Source organism: Apaloderma vittatum, unplaced genomic scaffold, assembly GCF_000703405.1.
Source record: "Apaloderma vittatum isolate BGI_N311 unplaced genomic scaffold, ASM70340v1 scaffold18989, whole genome shotgun sequence".
NCBI lineage: Eukaryota > Metazoa > Chordata > Aves > Trogoniformes > Trogonidae > Apaloderma > Apaloderma vittatum.
Window position 1 is genome coordinate 15,860 of NW_009734828.1, and position 21,358 is coordinate 37,217.

The 21,358-nt window shown below is 49.1% G+C and overlaps 1 protein-coding gene across 1 annotated transcript; it reads left to right on the forward strand.

Annotated features, from left to right (window-relative positions):
* Positions 1 to 383: 383 nt before the first annotated feature.
* On the forward strand, positions 384 to 17,251 carry CD82 (CD82 molecule). Its single transcript, XM_009876421.1, has 8 exons — positions 384 to 446; positions 5,502 to 5,574; positions 8,367 to 8,491; positions 9,697 to 9,771; positions 13,629 to 13,739; positions 15,825 to 16,016; positions 16,306 to 16,389; positions 16,920 to 17,251. The coding sequence occupies exons 1-8, from the start codon at positions 384 to 386 to the stop codon at positions 16,995 to 16,997; spliced, it is 801 nt and encodes a 266-aa protein (XP_009874723.1). The 3' UTR covers positions 16,998 to 17,251.
* Positions 17,252 to 21,358: the final 4,107 nt, after the last annotated feature.

The following is a 21,358-nucleotide window of genomic DNA, read 5'->3' on the forward strand; positions in this document are numbered from 1 at the left end:
TCTCTGTCGGGAGCGATAGCTGGAGTTGGTGTTTTGAATGATGCTATTAATGCAAAGACTGTATAAATAGTGATGGAATTAACTGTATTTGTAATTAAATCCCCTCTCTAAGTGCTGATAGCCCTCTGTCACTCTCTGGGAGATACTGGCAGCAGTGGCTGCTTGTGTTTGTAGCGGCAGCGGTGTCCTGCTTTCCTGCCCTGAAAAGGCAGCTCGGGTAGTGGATACAGCACACACTTCCCATAGGTCTGCTTGGAGACCCACCGGAAGGTCCAGAGCTCTGCACGGGGTGAGGGTCTTGCTCTGAAACTGCCCTGAGGACCTGTCACTAATGTAACTGGTTGTCTGCACGCTTTGCCCTTAGGTTCTGTAAGTGAAAGAAGATGGGGTCTGGCTGTGTAAAAGTCACCAAGTATTTCCTCTTCCTCTTCAATCTCCTGTTCCTCGTAAGTATTGTGGGCATCTGCGGAGAAAAAAGGGAGGGCTGGACTGAAATTATCTGAAAAGGTGTGTTTTTTATCTGGATGTTGGCACAAGGTGTTCATTAAACAGCCAGAATTTTGAAAGGAGGGAGGGAATCTCTGAAGCTGAGGACATCAGAGCTGCTCTGCAGCTCTCGGGTACGTCAGGCCGCTCCGTTTCCAGTACCCACCTGCTGTCTTGGCATGCAGCTCCCTTCCCGCGGTGGGAAGGGAAAACAGGAGTTACGGGTACTTTCGGGAAGGACAGTCATTGTAACTACTTTCTGTGCCACATCTGGAGCAGCAGCTGAGCTGCCCCTGAGCAGCAGAGCTACAAAACCTGCCAAGTAGTGGTGGTGCTCTCCTAAATAGGCCAGGCAGCCTTCAAAGAACAACTCTAATTGTGTTCGGATTCCCAGCGGCTGGTTTTGATTTTTTAACACGATGAATTAGTCCAAGTCCCCTATCTGAGATGGGCTTGGGAGGTGGAGGACACTGGGGCAGGCTTGTCTGGGGAAGTGAAGCAGCCCCCTGGATGTGGTTATTTTCCGGTATGAAGCTCAGATCGTGTCTGGGAGAGCCCACACATTCTTGCATGCGTCCTTTTACATCCACGTGGGTGATGGTGCTGTTGCCGCAGCCCTGCTGGAGCGGGATGGTGTAGTGGGGATGCATGAGGCTTCAGCTCTCCACCTATTGGCAAGAAAACAGCTCATCTGATGTTGTTACCCTTTGTGTACAGCGAGTAAGGGGAAGGGTGGGCCAGATTGGGAGGGAAATGGAGCGCGATAAGGCTGCTTTCTGGTCTCTGTCCCTGCACACTGGCTTGGCTCTTGCTTCCTGCAGGGCTGCACGGTGCTGCTGGCACACGGGCTGGAACTCGAGGCACATCTGGATCTGGCTTCTCTTGGCTTGCTTTGTTGGCTCTTTCCTCTCCGTATTCTGCTTTTGTCCTGAGAGCAGTTAGCTCTGGTCTAAGGGCAGCTCAGAGCACCTGTGGGGAAGACTCTTGGGAAGGAGAGGAGAGAGGTTTTTCAGGTGCCACTAGATCTTTCCAAGTACGATTTGGTCCACTTTATGGATAGGAAGAATCCAGCAAAGTCCAAACCTGTCCTCCTATTAGTCCAGAACTCCCCTGAAGGCATTATCTCCTCTCTTGATGAGGTGATAATTTTTATGCAGTGTGTATCTTAACCAGTTTGCCCTGGGAGGCCAAGCTGCGCTTCCTAAGGCAGTTCCTGAGCCTTGCTGAAGCCTTGGCACTGTCTAGTCTTCCTTTGTCCCCAAACCCATGTCCAAGTTCATTAGCTAACCTCTGTTTAGAGTAAGTTCTCTTCAAGAAAGGCAGCCTAGCATGGGAGGAAAGGGGAAAGACAACAGCCTGAAGTACTACGGTGCCTTACAACGCTGTGGCTGATTTTGCTGGATGTTATCAGTGGTCTCTGTGGCATCTCTATTCCCTCCTCTTCCCTCTCTGACCGAAGGGAGAAGCTGCTTTTCTGAGCTCTTTGCTAAGCCCTCCGTGCAGCACGGATGCTGCCCTGTGGAAGTGATGTCTCCGAAGCTGCTCAGTTCTGGTGGGGAGCTTCACACTCCTCTAGAGTGAAGAGCGTGCTTCTCTCTTGCCTGATGGCAGGTTTTTTTTCCACATGCCAGACGTTCAGGAAGGTGGTATCCGTTACTCTCTCGCTGTCATAGGAAGTAGTTGACATGAGGAGCTTTTTCCGTTACGGTTGTTCAAGGTCCGAACGGGGAAGGGATTCTCAAGCTTACGCAGTGTGGTAGATCAATATTAATGCCATAGAGAAACTGCTTCTGCTGAGTTTCTGCGAGCTCCCGGCGCAGACAGGTTTTGCATACCTTGTGCTGGCTGCCCAGAGCTGCAGTTTCATTGAGGCAACTGCTTGCACAAATGTGAGCATTTATGCTGGTGACGGAGCACTCTGTCTGCCCTGGACCTCAAGCTGAGCCTCCCTGAGTACACCCCGTGCAGGCCAGCCCTCTCTGTCTGAAGTGCATTCTCCAGCCTTGTGTGAAGCTGATAAATTAAGCCTTTAGAGATGTGCCAGGGACTCTTGTAGAAGTTACTCATTGAAAGAGCACTTCTCTACAGCTTGAGGTCTGTGAGAAGGTCCCTTGCTTGTAACTGAAGTAGTTCAGGGGAGCTGGTGGTATTTTACAGTCTTACAGCCTTACTACAGGGAGTGGGTTGACCTGCTTTGATTGAAGGGAAGGAGGTTTTGGGGACTGCTAGCCTACTTACTGCAAAAGATACCAAAACCGTAAGCTTGGAGTATAAGCTTAGTTTCTCTAATCAAAACTTAACACATCCGTGGGCCACCACGGATGCTTCTCCTTAAAGGGAAAACAGTTCTGTGAGACAAGTTCGGTAGTGTCTGGAAGCTCTCTGTCTATATATTTATATAAACTGTCTGCCCCTGCTGTAAATGAAGCAGAAGGCTACTACTTAAAACATTTAAGCCTGGAGTTTAAGAGCTTTTCTGTTGGCCCCCGTGCCAGGCTGGATGTTACCTCGTGCAATCCACTTGTGAAGGAGGGTGATGCTGGAGGGGGCAGTTCCAGAAAAGTGGCCCAGCTCCATCACAGTTTGGTCCTTTCGTGCACCTCTTTGCTGGGCTCTGGGAAGCTGCCGGCCCTGCCTTGAGGGAGCTGCATCCTCCTGGCTTGGGTGGGGAAGGGAACCTTGCTGAAAGCAGGGCTGAAATCGCCACCTTCGAGGTGGAAGGGAGGCACCCGTCCCCCGCTTCAGGAATTTAAAGCAGTGGAACAGAGGAATTAAGCTCTGTGGGAGGCCGTTGTGGTTTCTTCTGTGGAGGGTCTGACGCCAAGCCGGTGGCAGAAGAACCTGGAAACTCCTGAAGATGCTGAGGAGAGGCTCTTCTGCTAGGAGGGAAATACGCTGTTGTTCCTAGGACGGTGTTTTCCTCCTGTGCTTGGTTTTCTTCCTGCCTTCCCCTTTTAGAGTTTTTGCACAGCAGCTCCTGGCAGACGCACGAGCTGTGGACTAGAGCAAAGATCAGAGTGAAAAACAGGCCTTGGATAGCGCGAGCACCTCGTAACAAACAGCTTCCCAGGAACTCGGCTCAGCAGCTGTTCTGCGTTTTGTCAGCAAAACCTAGGTGACATTTCGGGGTCAGTGAGCCAAGAGACATGTCACACAAGCCCAGTTTGCCTCTTGGTTAAGACAAATATTTTACTGAGACTATAGTTTAAATGTGAGACTGCCTCAAACTAAATTCAGCAGTTCTCGGCAATGCTGAGGTCGAGAGGGATTTTTATTTTTGTTTTAGGCACCGCAGCTGTTGCATGTTCAAGGGGCCTTTCTAGTTGGATCAGCAGATCGAGCGCTGCAGAGCAGCGCATTGGGACATAAAGCAAGGGGGAATTCTTGTTACTGTCATCTTGTCTCTCTATCTCTTATCCTTTTTTTTTTTTTTTTTTTTTTTTTCTGGAATACAACAGCTACATGTCTTTTCTGCAGCTGAGTCAGTTGTCTTCATCCATCTTCAGAGCTGGGAACTTGCTCGGTGACTTTCTAATCCTGTCCCCAGAGCTAACTACACGTTGTGCCCTCTGCCAAGCCAGGAAACCTCGCAAGCTGCTTATTCCAGACTGTTGCTTTATCTTTGCTCAGAAAAGCTTCTTTGTGTGAGGAGCTGAAGCACAGTGTAAACTTTCAGAATGCAGAGCCAGTGCCTGCCCCTACAACCCTCTCTGCCAGCTTGCTTCACGTGCTGATTTGCCATTTCCCTGGTCTCCCAAATATCAGATAATTCTCTAATGAAGCGCTGAATTGCGTTCTCTTTCAGCCCTGTTGGTTTATTTAGGATTTTGCTTCATCCTGTCTTGAAATCCTGCTGGTATAAGAACTGCCACTTTGCAGTTCACGTCCTCTGGAAGCGTCTCTCTTGCACTCCTAATCCTTCCCTTGTTTCTTTAAAATCTGGTTGAGGTCTTTGCACAACAAGCGCTGCTTCTCATGAGCTGAATGTCACAAGTTTCAGCTTCTCATCAAACCTGCAGACTCACAGGCTTCTTGACATATTTATTCTGGTGCTCCCATCCTATTTTGAGGGTCAACTCTGTTCAAACACCTCACAGTGTGGTGTAAATCATGGTGATACCAGGAAGCTAAAACAGAGCATCCCTCCTCCCCCCTCCTTCAAAATGAGACGGAAAAACCGTGTTTCTCTTGCCTTCTCAATTCAATGTCTGGATTCAGCTGAGTCCTCGCAGGGACATACTGCTCTACTAATCCTTGTCCTAGATAGGAGCGTGTGGTGAGCAAGGCAGAGGCCATGGCTGATGTTTCGTAACCCTTGACTCTCTGTTGGTGTTCAGATGTGTTGGCTTGAGGGGCTGGGGGGTTCTGACGTGAAGTAGTGGCCAAGCCAAGGTGCCAAAGCTTGGCTTTGGAAGGGGCAAACCCCTTCACTGGGAGAGAACCTGCGCGCAGAGCAAATGCTGCCGCGTTTTTGTGTTTGTGGGTTGAAGCCGTAACGTTATAACAAGCCGAAGATTTCCTTTCAGGGAAGATTCCAGCTGCCAGATATTTAATCCTTTGGCAGCTGCCTGCCAGGCTAGTCCCATAGGATCAGGAAATTCTCTATTTAAAAAAAAAAAAAAAAAACCAAAACAAAAACCACACAACTTTAAAATTACATGCTTAGATGTTTGTCCTTCCTTGGTTTTTCACAGTAGCAGCGCATTTACCTTTTGCTTCTGACAACAGGGTTCTAGCAGCAGGATGTCTCCTCCTGAGACTGTTTTGAGTGGCTGCCCTATACATTGTGTCCTATTCAAATGCCACCTGAAGGGCTGCCAGGCAGAACCTGGGGCTTCTCTTCCTGGAGTCACGCTAATCCTGTTTACTCTGGGAGGAGTACGACAGGGTAGGTGGGTGGGAACGGCAAAAGAATGATTGTTTTTGCTCTGGAAGTGTGGAGAATGCTGACTGCCTCTTCTTATTTGTCTGAGCTAACAACCCAGCTATACGTGGTGTTGTTTTTACTCTTTCAGATCCTGGGCGCTGTGATCCTGGGTTTTGGAGTATGGATTCTGGCTGACAAAACGAGTTTCATCGCAGTTCTACGTAAGACCACGTTTCTTCATCTTTCTCCTTCTGAATTGACTCTAGTCCAGGGCTGCGCTTGACCGTACTGGAGTCCGGGGCTGGCAATGCTTTTACTGCTGGTGTGGGACCTGAGCAGTACCGTGGGGTACAGCAAGGTAGAATGATAGAACAGCTTTGGTTGGAAAAGACCTTGAAGATCAAGTCAAAATGGGGCTCTGTGAAGGACAGGGTGAAAGGGAGCAACCCTGGAGACACAGCACTCCTCCTAGTCCTGTGGATTGCCACGCCAGGATCAGACCAAGACCGTTGCCTCTTCACCCAAAGATCCAAAAGCATTATCTTAAACACAGGGACGAGCATGGCATCCTAGTTTCACGACATGCTCAGTGTTTCCACAACACCTTCTTTATTACCATCATGTCTGAAGGCCCCCAATGCCTTAATGTAGTTTTAATTTGCCAGCCCCCTGTGCTCCTACTGCTTTCTGAAACAATTTGTTTCAATTTGGCTGTTCTAAATGCCAATGAAAGCAAGTACTTGGCTTTACCAATGCTTCCTGTACATTGAAAGTAGTCAGTATGTTTCTTCCTAAGCAGTGGAGGAGGTATATCTGAGGGGGGACAGAAGGTGTGCGTCTGAACTCTCTAGTGCTCCAATTTCTAAAACGTGCTCAGTTTTAAATTCTTCATGAGACTAAGCCTGGCTGTCAGAGGTGTTTTGTGCCACTTCGTGTGTGAGGGGGTAGCTCCGTTCCCCTTTAAGTCAGCCAAGAGCATCGACTTGAGTCTTAACTGAGGATCTGCTTTCGGCACCAACCGAAAACCCGAGGCGTCTTAGTGGAGCTCAGGCTTCACAGGGCCGTAAGCGGGCTCTCAGAAAAGGAGCATCTCAGCTCCATCTTCCACAGGCTCTGCTTCCTTTGTGCTTTTTCCCAGAGTGGGGGTTCAAACAAATTTTCTGCTTGGCAGCTCTGGTTACCTGTTGCCATTACCTCCAGTGCTGCCGACTCTGCCACCAGCAGCGGATGCTGCCGGAGTGAACAGGGATGGCATTCACAGCCCTCTGCCCACCTGTACTGGTACTTGAAGGGCTTTATTTCCCAAGTCCCGCCGAATGCCCTGGCTTTGGATGGTGCTGGGTGAAGATAACACCGATGTCCCACACACAGACGCTGCGGCTCGCTCGATGTGCTGTGCTGCAGCACCTGGCCTGGTGCAGGAAGGGCAAGAAGCCCAACACGGGGCTTTGATTAGTAAGGTGGGGGCATGAGCAGAAGGGAGCTTATCAAGGCCCTAATAGCCCAGAGTGTGGGCCAGCAGCCGCTCCTCCGGGCTGACAGGGGTTGCCACTTGCTGAAATATGAAGTCCCTGAAGCTTGGCTCCACTTCTTCCCATTTTCGCCTGGAATCTCTGCTAACGGAGCATTTAAGGATTAAGCTTCCTTCCTCAAGACCTCCAGCATCAGCTCTTTTCTCCCTGCCCCCTCACTTCCTTTCCCATGCCTTGCCCCCTCGTTCCCTCTGCTTTAGTAACCCCAGGGAGGGAGCCGGGCACAGCGGGGCACGCAAAGGAGCCCGTTGTGCTCGCTTGGCCGCCTGCCCAGCCCGGGGGAAAACACAGAGCCACAGCACACGGGGCACAAGTCGTCTCGCCCGCAGAACCTTCCCTTGCAAGACGAGAGGGATTGCAGATGGGAAGTGCAAACACAGCTCCCGCCCCGTTGTCGCTTCTCCGAAGGGCTTCAGAGTTGGAAATACCTGTGTTTGTTTTTTTTTTCCTTCTGGTGAATCAAGGCAAAAAACGTCTGAAGTAACCTGTGTGGCAAACAGCTCTGGTTCTTCTTCTTTTTTTTTCTTTTTATAACCAATTTTTTCCCTTAGTTCAGCATGTTTTAGGGAAGAAGTTTGGAAGGTGGTGACTTGCACCAGGAATCAAAATTGAAGGAAGAGTTTTGGTCTGGATTCAACTGTCTTAGCCTGTTTCAGGAGGATCTCAGTGGAAGCTTCTCCCTCTGGGACTTCTGCCCAGGAAACTAAATGCTGAGCTCTAGGAACATGATTAATATAAATCACTGGGCATCCACAATTCCCCTGTGCTGTGCAGCTTGTGGGTTTAAGACTGTTAATGACAAATGACGCTTCTGGCTGCTATTTCTAGACAGAGTATCTCTTAAATTTTTATGCCATCATACTTGCTCCCTCCAATCCCATTATGCAAGAAAGTCCTTTTGACCCACTCAAATTTAAGAGCTTGTTTCTTCTGTTGCTTGTGGTGTTAAATGTTGAAGGGAGAGGACTGACAGTGCCTGCGTGTCTGAAATAATACTACCTGAACTTAGCTGAACAAGTGTTGAGAGCAGAGTCATTTCTAACAGAGTAGCGGGAGACAGATCTGGAGGATATATAAAATTAGATAATTTGGGCACGATACCTCTTTGAGTCCTGGAATAGCATCTCTCCCAACAGCAAGCAAATAGGTGGTAGTCGCGGAGAAGAACGTACTTCATCTTGCTGCTACTCAGAGTGCGTTAATAAGGGAGTTAAAAATCCAGTAAGCAGCTGGCTCCCTCCGAATGAGGTTCACTTGTTTGGAGTGACCGTGAGTCTTTCAGGCTCTGAGATAATGGAGACCTTCCTTTGTCAGGAGACACCCAGAAGCAACCTTCAGTCTCCACATTCAACACGCCTCTGTGCAGACCCTTTGTAGAAGACAACTGACAAGCAGATATGGAGTAGGCAATTCTCTAAATGGTGATGGTAGATGTAATTTTCGTGAGTAGCTAATTTTGTTCCCTCTCCTGGCCCCTACAGAGATGTCATCTCCTTCCCTGAAGACTGGTGCATACATCCTCATTGGTGTTGGGGCTCTCACCATGCTGATGGGGTTCCTGGGCTGTCTTGGAGCAGTCAATGAAATCCGATGTCTCTTGGGTCTGGTGAGAGAATTCATGCCCTGTTTTATATCCAACCTTTAATACCTCTCCTGCTAAATATCTATTGGATTGTAGCTGGGATTGGGATCTCTTGGGGGACGGTGCTTCTGCTAGGTCAACTTAGATCCAGTTCTTCATTTGCACACGTCAAATTCTCCAGCAGTCAACAGGCTGCACCAGCAGCTCCTCAGATGTTACTGACGATGAACTGAGAGCTCTGCAAAATGAGGGTGGACATTACCCATCCTTTCTGCAAACAGTGGGTTGAGGACTGCCAACCGAGGTGTTCCAGGGGACCCTGTAACTCATCCTCCCCCTCACAGAGACTTCCCGGCTGGCGTTGCGCTCTCAGCGGTGCAAGGACCGGTATCGAGGGCAGTGAGAGAGAAGAGGAAGAGTGACAGTGTCCTGCTGTGTTGCAAAGTTCACCTTCTGTGGCACGGGCACAGAGATACCCAACTAGAAATGTCCTGTATTGTCAGGACATCTCTTCAGATGCTGTGTCTGTAGGTAATTTTTTGTCTGGGGTGGATGAGGTGACACTAGCTTCACACACCTCAGCCTGCTGCTTGACTCCTGCTTATTCAGAGCACATACGTGTAGGAAACTAAGTTTGGCCATAGTGCGTGTCCTGCTGGGAAGAACATCTCCTAGGGTGGTGGTTTGTAGCTGCAACTGTTTAAAAGTAACCTCAGATGTCAAATTTCCCTTAAAAGCACCTTGCTGGTGAATTTTAAATTTAGATCTGCCAACAAATTAAGTAGCTTTTTTTTTTTTTTAAAAAAAAAAGGTAACTGACTTTTAAAATAATAGTGGTAAAAAATTAGGTTTGTAAAACAGGCTTTTCTTGCTGTGGAGGCTTGGGGTGGGCATAGTCCAACTGGTGGAGGTCAGAATGGACTGGGAATGGAGCTGGAGGTGGGAGAGGGAGTCCCAGCTGGAATGATACACGCAGAGGGTGCCAGTAGCCCCTCTCCCTCCTGAAGCCTTGCTGATGGGAGAAGTGCTGAAGTTCAGTGGTCTGTAGATGCTTGTACTTTGGCCTTTCGCTGGGGAAAACGTTGCTGAGAGCAGAGCCTGGCTGCAGGCAAAGGTCTTGGCTCAATGTTGTGGCTTCTCTTGTATATAAAATCTTCATAAATCTTGTATTGTTATATACAGACCTTTTTAAAAGCTGACTGTGGTCATCTATTCTCTTTTGTTTCCAGTACTTCACCTGCCTGATGGTAATCCTTATAACTCAGGTTGCTGCTGGACTGGTCATCTACTTCCAGAAAGAATCGGTAAGTGGTTCTTACCGTGCGTGTTTTCCTTGGTCTTGGATTGCGGGTGCAGAAGATGCCTGCAAATTCTCTCTTCTGTTACATATGTGATAACGTATAAATGCTGTGTCATTAGCAGGCATAACTGGATTCTCCTTTCCTTTACCCTAACTCAGCAGCTCTGCCGGATGACTTGCTGCTTCTAGATCCACCAGCCTTGGTAGTGCTGCTTTCTCGAAGATGATGAAGCTCTGTTTGCTGTGCAGGCTTTTATTTTTGGGTAGCGGAACAGTAAAAAGAAATTCCTTTCCAGCTACTTAAATGCCACAGCTTGTCCTGGCTATGGGTTCCCCAGCCAGGGCCGTGCCCAGATCGGCTTCCAGCTGTTTGACAGCTGAACTTGGAGCCACATTAACATAGCAGAAGCAAGTTATAACTGAGGTCCCTGCTGGCTTCTGTCCCGGTATCTGGTGCCAGTTGTGTGTAACCCTGTCCTCTGCCACATAACTGGGTGTATGTCCTGAGGCACAGCTGTGCTTGCTTCTCCCAAGCCACCCCTCCTGCTCGGTGGTCACAGAAAGCAGGTGGCTGAGGAGGAGGAGCTTGTGGATGGGGCCTGGTGATGGAGTCTGGGGGCAGTGGGGGCAGGTTCCTGCCCCCGGCGTAGCTGATACGACCTTTGTGGAAGTGGCTGTGGTGTCGGTGAGCAGCTGTTGGCTGGGTTCCTCGCCAAATGCGGTGCGATTGTAGCTCGCTCTCGGAGCTGGCCAGAGCTGAAGGAGAAACTGAAACGTTTTCTAGCTGCGGCAGGAAGTTACAGCTTTAAACAAGCTGCTGCTTCTCAACAAAGAGCTCTGACGAACGCAGAGGAGGCGGCAAGGGGATGGGCATTCCCCCACGATGGCGAAATGTGAGTTTTCAGGCCATGAAATTCTGTACCTCAGCGGGTGTTTCTCCTCCAGCTGTCACTGTACTCTAGAAAACTCCAGCTTTTGAGCTGTAGCTCTTCACCTGAACCAGGGAGAGAAGAAAAATGCTGGGGGTTATCCCACACAACTCTTGGAGCTGGTGTGGCTGAGGTCATCAGGAGAAGCTGGGCTATGAGCAGATGCTCCTGGTCGGTCCTCAGTGAACAAAACTTACAGAAGAGCTCTTCTAGAGCCCTTCCATTTCAGGGATCCTTTGATGTACCTGCCTCTAGGAAAAATAGTTTCAGCAGGGTCGTGGCTGAAGCCTTCCCCCATGCTGGTTTGTGGCTGCGCTTCAGCGATGCTCTGCGTGTCGCTCCGCTTTGCTTGATGTACGTCATCCCAGGGCAGCTTGGAGCAGAGCGAAGCAAACTGGAAACTGCTCAAGATCCAGTCCCTAGATGTCTATTGTGTTCTCCGTGTTTATTTCCTTCTGACTTCAGGAACTTGGTTAGATATAAAACACGGAATAACAAGAGTGGAGGAGTTTGGGTCTGCAATGTAGCAAGGTGATACTTGCTCCTTATGCTTCTTGTAATTGAAATACTTGTTTCTGCGCTGCAGGAAAATGGGCAGGACTATGGCTGTACTCCTCTCTACTTGTCCTTTTTCTGATTAGTAGCTACTGAACAGATAAGCTTTTTTGTTTTCTAATTTTTTTGGGGGTTTTCTAATATCTGTTTCTTTTCAGTGTCCAAATCCTTCCCCACCCCTGATGTACGGAAGTACCCTGTAGTGGAGTTTGCATAACCGTAAAAGGCTGAGTTTCTGACAGGAAAGCTGCTGCTTTGCTTCCCCCATGGGCATTGCTAGAGGAATGCCCCTTCAGACTGGAACTGCCCAGTTCTACTGGGAGGATGTCGATGCAACATCCAGTTCCTTACATCTGTTGACAACTGTAACTATGTGGTGGGGGGTTATTTTTTTTCTTTTTTTTTTTTTATTAGGGACGGCAAAACAGTGACATTGCACGTGGCATTCTGCTTTGCGAGCTCAGTGTTTGTGAGCCCGTAAAAGTGGGAGAGACTGGGCAAGGTCTCTCCTGGCCTGGTTCACCGAGTTCTCTGGAGCTTGGCTCTAAATGCCTTGAGCGAAGGAGAGCAGAAGTCTTTGGGGACTTGCCCTACTTGCCAGCTATTGTTTTCAGCGAACAGGCCTGTGTGGTTGCTGCAGTGACTTGCCTGGGGCTGGGGACTATGCATTAGTTTCAGAATCTGAAGTGAATGACTGGCGGGGTGAGAGCCCTTTCCTGTTTTGTTTTTTTGTTTGTTTGGGTTTTTTTAAACTTGTTTTCATGTGCAGACTAGATGCTGGGGGAAATACCTAGCTTGAGTCTCGTGACTGATGGAGGAAGAAGCCTGCAGGATTCATTCTGTGAGCAAGACTGGAATCCAAGACCTGTGCTCTTGCCTCCTGGTGTTCAGCTTTCCCCAGCTCCCTCTTTGCTAAACTGGTGGGAAGGGGAGACCAGCAGTCCTTTCTGGAAGTGGTTTGTGGCTTTGAGTGTCCCTGGTGGGGGGTGTTGGGGTGTTCTGCCTTGTGACACAGGGTGAGCTGTGGAGCAGGAGCCCAGCAAGCAAGGGCAGATGTTTCTTGGAGCAGTCGTGCTCTACACAGGGCCGAGTCCTGACAGGTCTCAAAGGGGTGAAGATGGCAAGGGCATTGAAAGCCTGCTGAAGTGTTTAATGTGCCTTTCTAGCCCGTTGCTCTTTTAGTTTTCCTCTGCTGAGTGCAGAAGGGTGATCAGCCACGGGTGCCTGTGTTTCCCCTTTGGGCTGATCTGCCAGTTAAAGCCGGGAACGAGCTGCCTCTGTGTGTGCTCTCCAGAGCTGTGCTGCTGTTTGCATGATATCCCTCCTTCCCAAAGCACCTGGGTTTTAGCTGCAGTGCCTCACCTTTTGAAACCAGAGCTGTTGACGAGGCTTCTTGCCTCTTCTTGTGTAAGAGTTGAGGTGGTATCTGTGGCTGGGGACATCTAGTTCAGGTTCTGTCTTTTCTTGTTGTGGGGTCCTGGGATGGGGAATGGGGGCTTTGCTGGGGATTCCTGCAGAGATGACACCTGGCTCCATCTGGCCTAATAGCTGATGGGCCTGGAGTAGGACAACAAACCCAGCTCTCCGTGCCTCCCTCTGTTTGTGGAGCAGTGATGTGTAGGAGGGGTGAGGGTGGGAACTCAGAAAGGTTCAGTAACTGATAAGGCTTATGGCAGCAGCCAAGGCCAATCTCATTAGTGAGAACCAGGTCAGGTTGCCTTCGTTTGAAGGGAACGAAAAGGGGAAGCAAAGTAATTAAAAGGGGAAGAGCTAGACATCATGAGAAGAAAGATCATGTAGCTCCCATCTGTCTGGCCTGACGTAGCTGATCCCAGTGACCTGAGCTGCAGTTTTCCTAGGAAGATGAGTTGCTGATGTAGCGAAGCTTCTCTCTCTCAGGAGGCACTGCTTCCCCTTGCTGGGTGTCTGCGGATTTGCTGTGGTCATTTGCAGTGCTTAACGGTAGGAGGAAAGGGGAAAACATTTTTCCACTGATCTGAAATGTGCTGTAGCACCACAGATGACAAAGGCAATACGTGGGATGGGAGCACCCTAGTGCTCAGGCCAATGTAACTCTATCCCACCCCTCATGCAATCTAATGACACATCTTTCCAAGCTCTTGTGATCTAGGTCTGTCCTCAGCAGTCGCAGCTGTCCTCACCTACAGGCCAGCTGAGTTTAAGAACAAGGTGGGAGGAAGGAGCCTGCTGGGTTCCCTTCAAGACCAAGGCTGCATATATCACCACATCTGTACTTGTTACTTTTCACTGTTAGCTTTCTCGACTGACCAGAGCTGCATACGTGTACCCTCAGCCCCAAAGAAAAGGCTCCAAGGAATTGACTAGTCTAACTCTCCTGCTTGTTTTCCCTTGACAGCTGAAAGAAGAGTTGTCCCGCATAGTTGGAGATCTGATTAAAAATTATGACCCTTCAAATGATGACAGTAAGAGGAACTTAGAAGATGCGTGGGACTATGTGCAAGCCCAGGTGAGTCATGGGGGCGGCAAGAGACAGGCGATGCTGTTTGTCAGTGCAGTCCACGCTTTAAAAACTAGACTGAGGACAGGGAAACAGTTATTGCCAGAGGCAACGCTCATTGGTCTGACTAATCTGCAAAGTTGCCTGTAAAGTTTTGTGCCTGCAGACTAGAAAACTGCCTTGCTTTTAAGAACCGTTCCTGCATGCTGGCTGTTAGGACTGGCTAGTATTTGCTACGTAGCCTAATGTATCTGGCCTGTCAGCTGGGACCTCAACACTTGTCTTTGCCTGCAGGGCCTCCAGAATATTAGCCAGCGTGAAAGCCACAGTTCATTTTATTTTTGTAGCAAGTAAAGCGCCTGCCTCATTGTCAGGCAAGTCAGCAGCACTGCCTCCCTTACTACTTGGTGCATGTTGCTGCTTGCCTTACTGTGATGGCTCTTCTGCAAGTGTCAGCATTCTTGGGAGCCATCCAGCTGCCCATGGTTTCTGTTTTAGCATCAGGGGAAGCGCTTGAGCGACTGGGTCAGTGTTCAGGCACACTGGAATCATGATTTTGCTGCCAAACCCACAAGCTTGAGAGCTGGCTGGTGGTTGTGGTTAAGTACATGCCCAGCGTGGGGCTGATGTGTACTATGCACAAGCTGTAGTGGTTTTTCTTCTGTCTGCTCTTCAGTCTGCGAAACACTGACCTGTAATATTTCTCCTCCTCAGAGGGAGCATGATTTATCTCTGTAGTTGCATCTCCTTGCTAGTGGACTGATGAGAATCTTGAGTCTACTGTGGAGAGAGGATCCTGCTTGAGTCCTGCTTTTATGCAGGAACAGAAAGACAAGGTTTTGTAGAGGTGGTGAAGTCGAATGTTTGGAGTCTAATTCCTCTCTTATCCTAGAATTCAGAGTTCTGTAGATGAGTCTCGGAGTTCAAGTCCAGACCTCTGTGAAGCAGCAGTAGTTCAATTTGGAGGCTGGATCTTCAACACTTGTTTGGAAACCAAACGCCTGTCCTGGTGTGGGTGCTTGTACCTCCGCTCTCATGTCCCTTACGTCAGACTGAAAAAACTGCTTTTCCTTTCTGAGCGGAGGGGGATTTTCCCTAAACTTCCACCTCGAGCTTGAGAGCCTTTCTGCTCTGTACCACCGCTGGGATCCGCGCTGCAGTTGAGATCTTAGTCTTTGCTGGACTTCCCGATGTGCTTTCCCCTCCAGCAACTGCGCTTCTATCACGTGGCCGTACAGGAATGTAAAATGCTTCTTCGGTTGGAAAATTTTCCTCATCCCATCTTCCAGCCAGTCCCAAGCACAGCCGGGCGGGTTCAGGCTTCTGGTGACTCGGTGGCATTTCAGCGCCATCGTGCGGTGGCAGCTGCTGTGTCCCCCCCTCCCCTCCTTGGGGTCACAGCTGAGGTCAGTGGTACATTGCAGCTTGGGAACCAGAATGTGAGAAGTGCCTGCCTCCTGCCGGGTCAAAAAAAATGCGTGCTGCTTGAAGGAAAAAATAAAAGTCTTAGCGTGTAAACCCGTGGAAGTGGCGTTGCTAGCAGAAGGCTGGGTAGTGGTCCTGTTGAGACATCTGTGAATTCACGTGATGTCCTGTCAACACAATCTCTTGCCTGCCTTGCTTCTCCCTCACCAAATCAATCTGCAGAGGATGAACTGGAGGGACTGAAATAGTAAAAATCAAACGTGTCGCATGGGACAACTGCCCTCCCCCAGCAAATCCATCATGGTTTTGCACTTTTACCTCTGTTTAGTGTTGTCACCTGGAAATAAGGTGAGGTTTGCCAGTATCTAGTCTGCCAGAATTGCACTCTGTATAACGGGTGCCAGGCTGTATGGCCTGCCCAAATTTGAGTGGCTAGGCCTCGTGCAGTAAGGCCTATGAAGGATTCATATTCTAGCATGACTGACGTGCTAGAACTTTACGGATGACCGGCTCATATCATGGTCTGCTGTGCTCGAAGTCTGCTAGAAGTGGCCCTTTCTCAGAAGAGAGCTCCTGTGTACTTCTGCCTCCGCTCTCTGCTTGTTTTCCTGTCCGGTATGTTACCAGTGCAAAGCTTTAAGACCACAATGATCTCTCTTTGCTTCTCAGATCGCTTGCTGTGGCTGGACTGGAGCGAAGGACTGGGAAAAAAATGAGGTTCTTATCAACCAAAGCATGACTGCGTATCCCTGCTCCTGCTCCAACAGCTCCAAGGACTTGCAGGCAGACAGTGGGTTCTGTAATCTGGATGACCCCACCAACAGCACCATGACGTCTGCCGACTGGCCCGTTCACGAGCAGGTAAGTCGAGTATGTTTGAGCCCTGCAGAGCTTCCTCTGAAGTCCCCTTATCTTTGTTCCTCTGGGAACTCTTTAGACTGGTTTTTTCACATCAGGATTGCTTGAAGTACCTCTGGAAATTGGGGCAAAGTGGGGCAGGGATCTGCTAAAGCTACTGTGAAACTTGGTATATATATATGTAACTGAGGTAATCTCTGCATGCACAAGGAGATGTGTGATGGATTGTTGGTCTTGAGATACTTAGATTTGTGCTTCTTTCCCTCATGACCATGTGGGTTTTTCTACATAGGGATGCATGGATGGTGTAGAGAAGTGGTTGAAGGACAACCTTGGTGTCATCCTTGGGGTCTGTACTGGTGTTGCCGTTATAGAGGTAAGTCACTCCCTGATGTGAACCTATATTGTCCTACCACAGAGACTCTTTTTAAGGCAAAGCTCTATTTTCAAGTAACAGACACCTGGTTTGGTGGCAGTGCAGTTCTAGCTCTTGGTGGTGCCTAGCTGGAGATTTGAACTGCTGCTTTCAGCGGTTGCATTGAAAATCGATGAAAGCCCTTTCTACTCATCGTTCTTGCTGCTGTGTGTGACATTTGGCAACTCACTACACACATAAGCAAGAACAATGAGACAAGCAACATCCCACTAGTGAGTTCCCACTTGTTGCCTTAAAAACCTCCCGTAATGTGGATTCCGGATGAATGCACAGGTGTTTGTTCGGTTTTTTTAAGCAAAATATTTTTTTTTCCCGATTATTGCCTTTTCCTTGCATTGAGGATGAACTCTGTTCACCTGTGTGGTGTCACTGAAAGGAGACCGCTGTTTTCTCCCCGTATCACCCTTTCTTCCCATCTTGTTATCTGTCTGGCTGCTGATTTTGTTCCTGTTCTTCATTACTTACTCCAGCTGCTGGGGATGATACTGTCCATTTCGCTCTGCAAGAACATACACAGCGAAGACTACACCAAAGTGCCCAAGTCTTGAGTTGACTGACTCCAGAGCTACGGCACCACAGAGGAAAGGAGCAAACGGAACATTCCTGCCTCATACCCAGACTATCCAACATTGACCATTACTCCTGTGACATCCCATTTCTGACACCACTCTGCTAAGAACTGTTAGAGCTGCAATACGGCCTGATCTTCTGGCAATAGGGCCCTCAGGGCCACCTGCATCCTGCCTCTGGATTATTTCTACTTCAAGAAGCAGAACTTAACTGTCTCGTATCACGTGAGACACTGATTTAACCTGAGGGGACGACACTTTTGCTGCCTGCTCCGTGTTAACCAGTACTATTTGTATCCCCATTCTACAACCCACTGGACCTAACGTACAATAACTCCTCTTTCCCCTCGTTCTCCTCCCACACATCCTTCCCCCTGCCCCAAGAGTCCCGTCTCTCTGTCCCACGAGCCAGGATTGCTGTTGATATTCCAGTGCTTTGGTAGCTTCACCTACTTCACTGACTTGTGGTGGTGACTAGTCGTGGCTTTATAGGCCTTTTCCTCCCGTGCAGTTAACCTGGTTGGGCCGCTACTGTGTGTCTGTGTCTTCCAGCCTAGGCTCTCACCTGGAAAGGCGAGTGCTACCCTCATACTCGCTTCTCCTGCTTCTGGAGTCAGCTATGCCTTGCCTTCAGCGGAGCTCCTTGAGCGTGTTGAGAAGCCACCGGGAGGGAGCCAAGCCCTCCCCGTTCCTGGTGTCACCCAGCAGACTGTGGTGGAGCTCACCTGCTTCTGGAATGGGTCCCTTGGGTTCTGGATTTGACACTTCCATGTTTCTCCTATTTTGCCTCTTTTTTTTTTTTTTTTTCCCCCCCTAGCACTGCTTCACTGGCTCCTGTCAGCTTGGAGGCACTTTGGAAGCTGCCGCACAGTGCAGGCTCAGCCCCAGGCTGGTTCTGCTGGTTGCATTCTTGGGTTGCCAACTTTTCTAGAGGGTACACTTGACTTGATTCTTCCCCTGCCCCTTTTGTCAACGTAACGTTGGTTAGCTGTGGTTTTGTTAATTCTGAATATGGAGGGATCCGACTGTATCGCTGGCGCTGTATATCAGAGATATCACTGCTACCAGTGCCCGGTTTAGGTCCTGTAGTTTGGATGCAAGGATAAATTGCTTTTTTTTCAGTTGTCCCATCTCCTGACTGCTGCAGCCTGGAGCAGATAACTAAGACTTTGCTGCAGCAGATGGCTGGTTCTGCAGTCGTGCGGGCTGGGTGGTTTCTGTACTTGGGCCGGAGTGGTCGCTCTGTTCAGCCAGTGGCCAGCAGCAAGGGAGAGGTGTAGAGCAGAAGACAGTAGGAAATGGATGTGAAAAACCACCCTGACTTCTTAGATAAGGGTGCAGATCCTCACTCTTGGGGATGTCTTGGGCACAAGAGGTTTTCTGCCGTCGCATAAGCGGGGAGCTGTGTGAGGTGGGAGTTGGACAGTCCTTACCCAAGACCTGGTACAAGGTATTTGAGGAGAGAGCTTTTGCCTTACAGAGGTGGTCCCAGGACTGTCTCATGGCAGGGGTGTGGGGTTGGTAAAAATAACCCTAGTTCTGAGGGCTGGCTTCACCGCCTGCTCAGGTTTCTTTCTGGGAAGAAGTGGGTCCCTGCTCTGCCCCGTATCTCCGGACACAGCAGTGATGGGCGAGGGTGGGTGCGAGCAGGATTTTAGGGAGGTCCGACAAGGCTTTGCTGGTTTGAGACACCTGCCACCGTCCTGCACAGATCCTTCAAGCTGACTTTTGCTAGAGCAGAAGGCACCCTTTGTAGCAGTAAAGCTTGCTGGCTTTCGTAGCACAAAGTCTGTTCTCTAACATGTTCTTATCTGTAAGATTCTTGTTCAGTTACAGATGCCAACGCTGAGCAGCAAGTAAAAAAGGAGCCCGTGCTGGGTTTCCTTTTTTTTTTTTGTTTGTTTGTTTTCGGGGTTTTTTTTTTTTGTCTGTTTTTAGCACCGTCTTCCTACTGGAAGAAATGCATGTACAGATACAAAAGTCTAGAGGGTGAATATTTCTGTAATAAAGACTTTGCTAAAAAAATAGATCTCTGCCTATGATTCGTGCGTCACGGTGGTTTCCCCTTGCTTCCTCTCCACTCTCCTTCTTTTTTGTGCACACCTTGTTTGTTCAAGGTAGCAAAGGGCCTGTCTGCAGCTGCTCCGAGGACCACGTGTGGGATCTGTGGACTGTGAAGACACTGCCCAGTGGAGAGAAGTGACTGTTTTCCTAGGCTATATTCCAGACTAACCTTTTTGCCTTGTTTTGTGCAGTAGATTTGTCCCAAGGTGAGTTGACTGAGTTGGTAGTGCCTTGAAATTACCTGCTATAGGTGATCTCTGTGTTTGGAGATAGCTCTTTAAATCTGTACTGTCTGCAGTGATTGAAGTCATAAGCCTTGGGGACTGAGGGTGACAAAATACAGGTTTGCTGCTCTGCCCACAGTGCATGCAGCTCTTGCTAGCTTAGCTTTATATTTTTTAACTCTTCCTCTCTCTTCAGGACACTCCTGCCCTCCAGGCTGCTGTTCAAAAAATAAAATAATTCTTAGCCCCTGCCACTGTGAGGAGGAAGAAGGCTGAGGTAGCCTTTTGTGTAGGTTATGCCACCACACGCTGGGCTTGGCTGTTTAAAAAGCTCTTGAAGTAGATAGAGCAACTGACTGAATCTTCTTCCTTCCCTCAGCGAAGCGGTTGAGAAGTGGAGGGGGAGCAGGATCTCAGAATTCTGGCCAATTTCAGATGACGAACTTGAGGAGTACTTGCAGTAGTGTGCTGGTGGAGCCTGGACTGGTTGCTTTAGGAAGACACAGTGGGGAAGATGAGGACCTCTGCTTGTCCCCCAGTGCCCCAGCTCTGTGGAAACCGTGTCCTTTGGCCACTGGAGTGGGGATGTTCCACCAAGAAAGCTCTGCCTGGATCAGCAGCCCCAGCTGGTCCCTGGGGGGCCAGATGATGACACCGATCGCTTCCTTCTGCTCCCACTTACTCCCAGCAGCAGGGTGGCTGTGATAACTTGTAAATACAAATGTATTTGCCTCGTAAACTCCCTGTGCTGCATGCTTGGCATTTTCAAGGGTAATTTTTCCTTCTTGAGGCAGCACAGTTGGATGTTTTGCTCCATGTCTTCCACTACTGCATATGGGTTGTGCTCGCTTCTCTAGTTTCTACATGCTGAATAGTTCTGGAAGTTGAAGAATATAGTGAGGAGCTCCTCCTGCTGTTTCTTTGCTTATCCCCATCTTTCTCCTGTTTCCTCCATCCTCAGTTCCTTTGTGTGGTTGGTTGCGGGGGGAAGGTGGGGGCATTTGATGCTTATAAACCTGAGATAGTGAACGAATCGCAGGAAGAAAGTCCTGGAGAGCAAGAAACCTGCTGCTGCCCCTTGGGCCAGGCTCTCAGCTCATCTCTAGAGGTAAAGGTTAGAACTAGAAATCAGAACATCACCCGGGCTTCTCGGGAGCTGCAAGGCCTGTCCTGGTGGTGGTGGCCAACCTTGGGGAAGGTGAGGAACAGCAGCTGCAGGGGTTTGTGGCTGAAAAACCCCAGCACCCTGGTGTTTCCCACAATTTTTTTCACAGCTGGTGGCTGATACTCAGTGCCATAAATGGAGAACATACCCTCAGTTATTCATGGTTTGGCTCTAGCCCATCAGCCTCTGAGACTCTTGGCTCTAGCCTTGGCCTGTTATTACAAAGAATAAACCTCAGTTAGCAGCCACGATTTCTGCGTAATGTCTCAAGCCAGGTTGATGCTAAAAAACCCCACGACTGTCAGTGTAAAATCTACTGGCATGGAAATCTTCAAATACTTGAAAGCTGGCAAAAGGTCCTGAGCAAAAACTATGCTATTAGTGAACTAAAGCTATTAGTAAAATGTTGCTAGTAAAGGTACTAAGTATGGCTTAGCCATTAGAAACAGTTCCTAGCAGGCTGTGCTGATAGAGCATGTGCAATTCCATGCCTTGTGGTGAGGACCTCTTCTGCCAAATGTGGGAAATTGCCTTCTCCCAAGTAGATTGTGTAACCCTGGCCATCTACTCTTACTTCTCATAGATAGGAGTTTTCTCATTTCTCCCTTCTAAACTCCTAATACTACAATGGGCCAGGGGGTGTTTGGCTTTTGTGGGGAGGGGCTAGGGGAATGTTCGATGCTCTGTGTCTGGAGAAAAGGTATTCTGAGTTTTCCAGGCAAAATACTACCCCCATTTAAAACAGAAGTTTAAGGATAAGGCTCCAAGAAGTACGTGAATGCTTTAAACAGCGTGGAATCTGAGAGGGAAAATCTCCCTTTAGCCCCCCAAGGACACACTTGAAATAAATTTCTATCTGACGTCTCCTTTTCTACACCTCTCTCCTA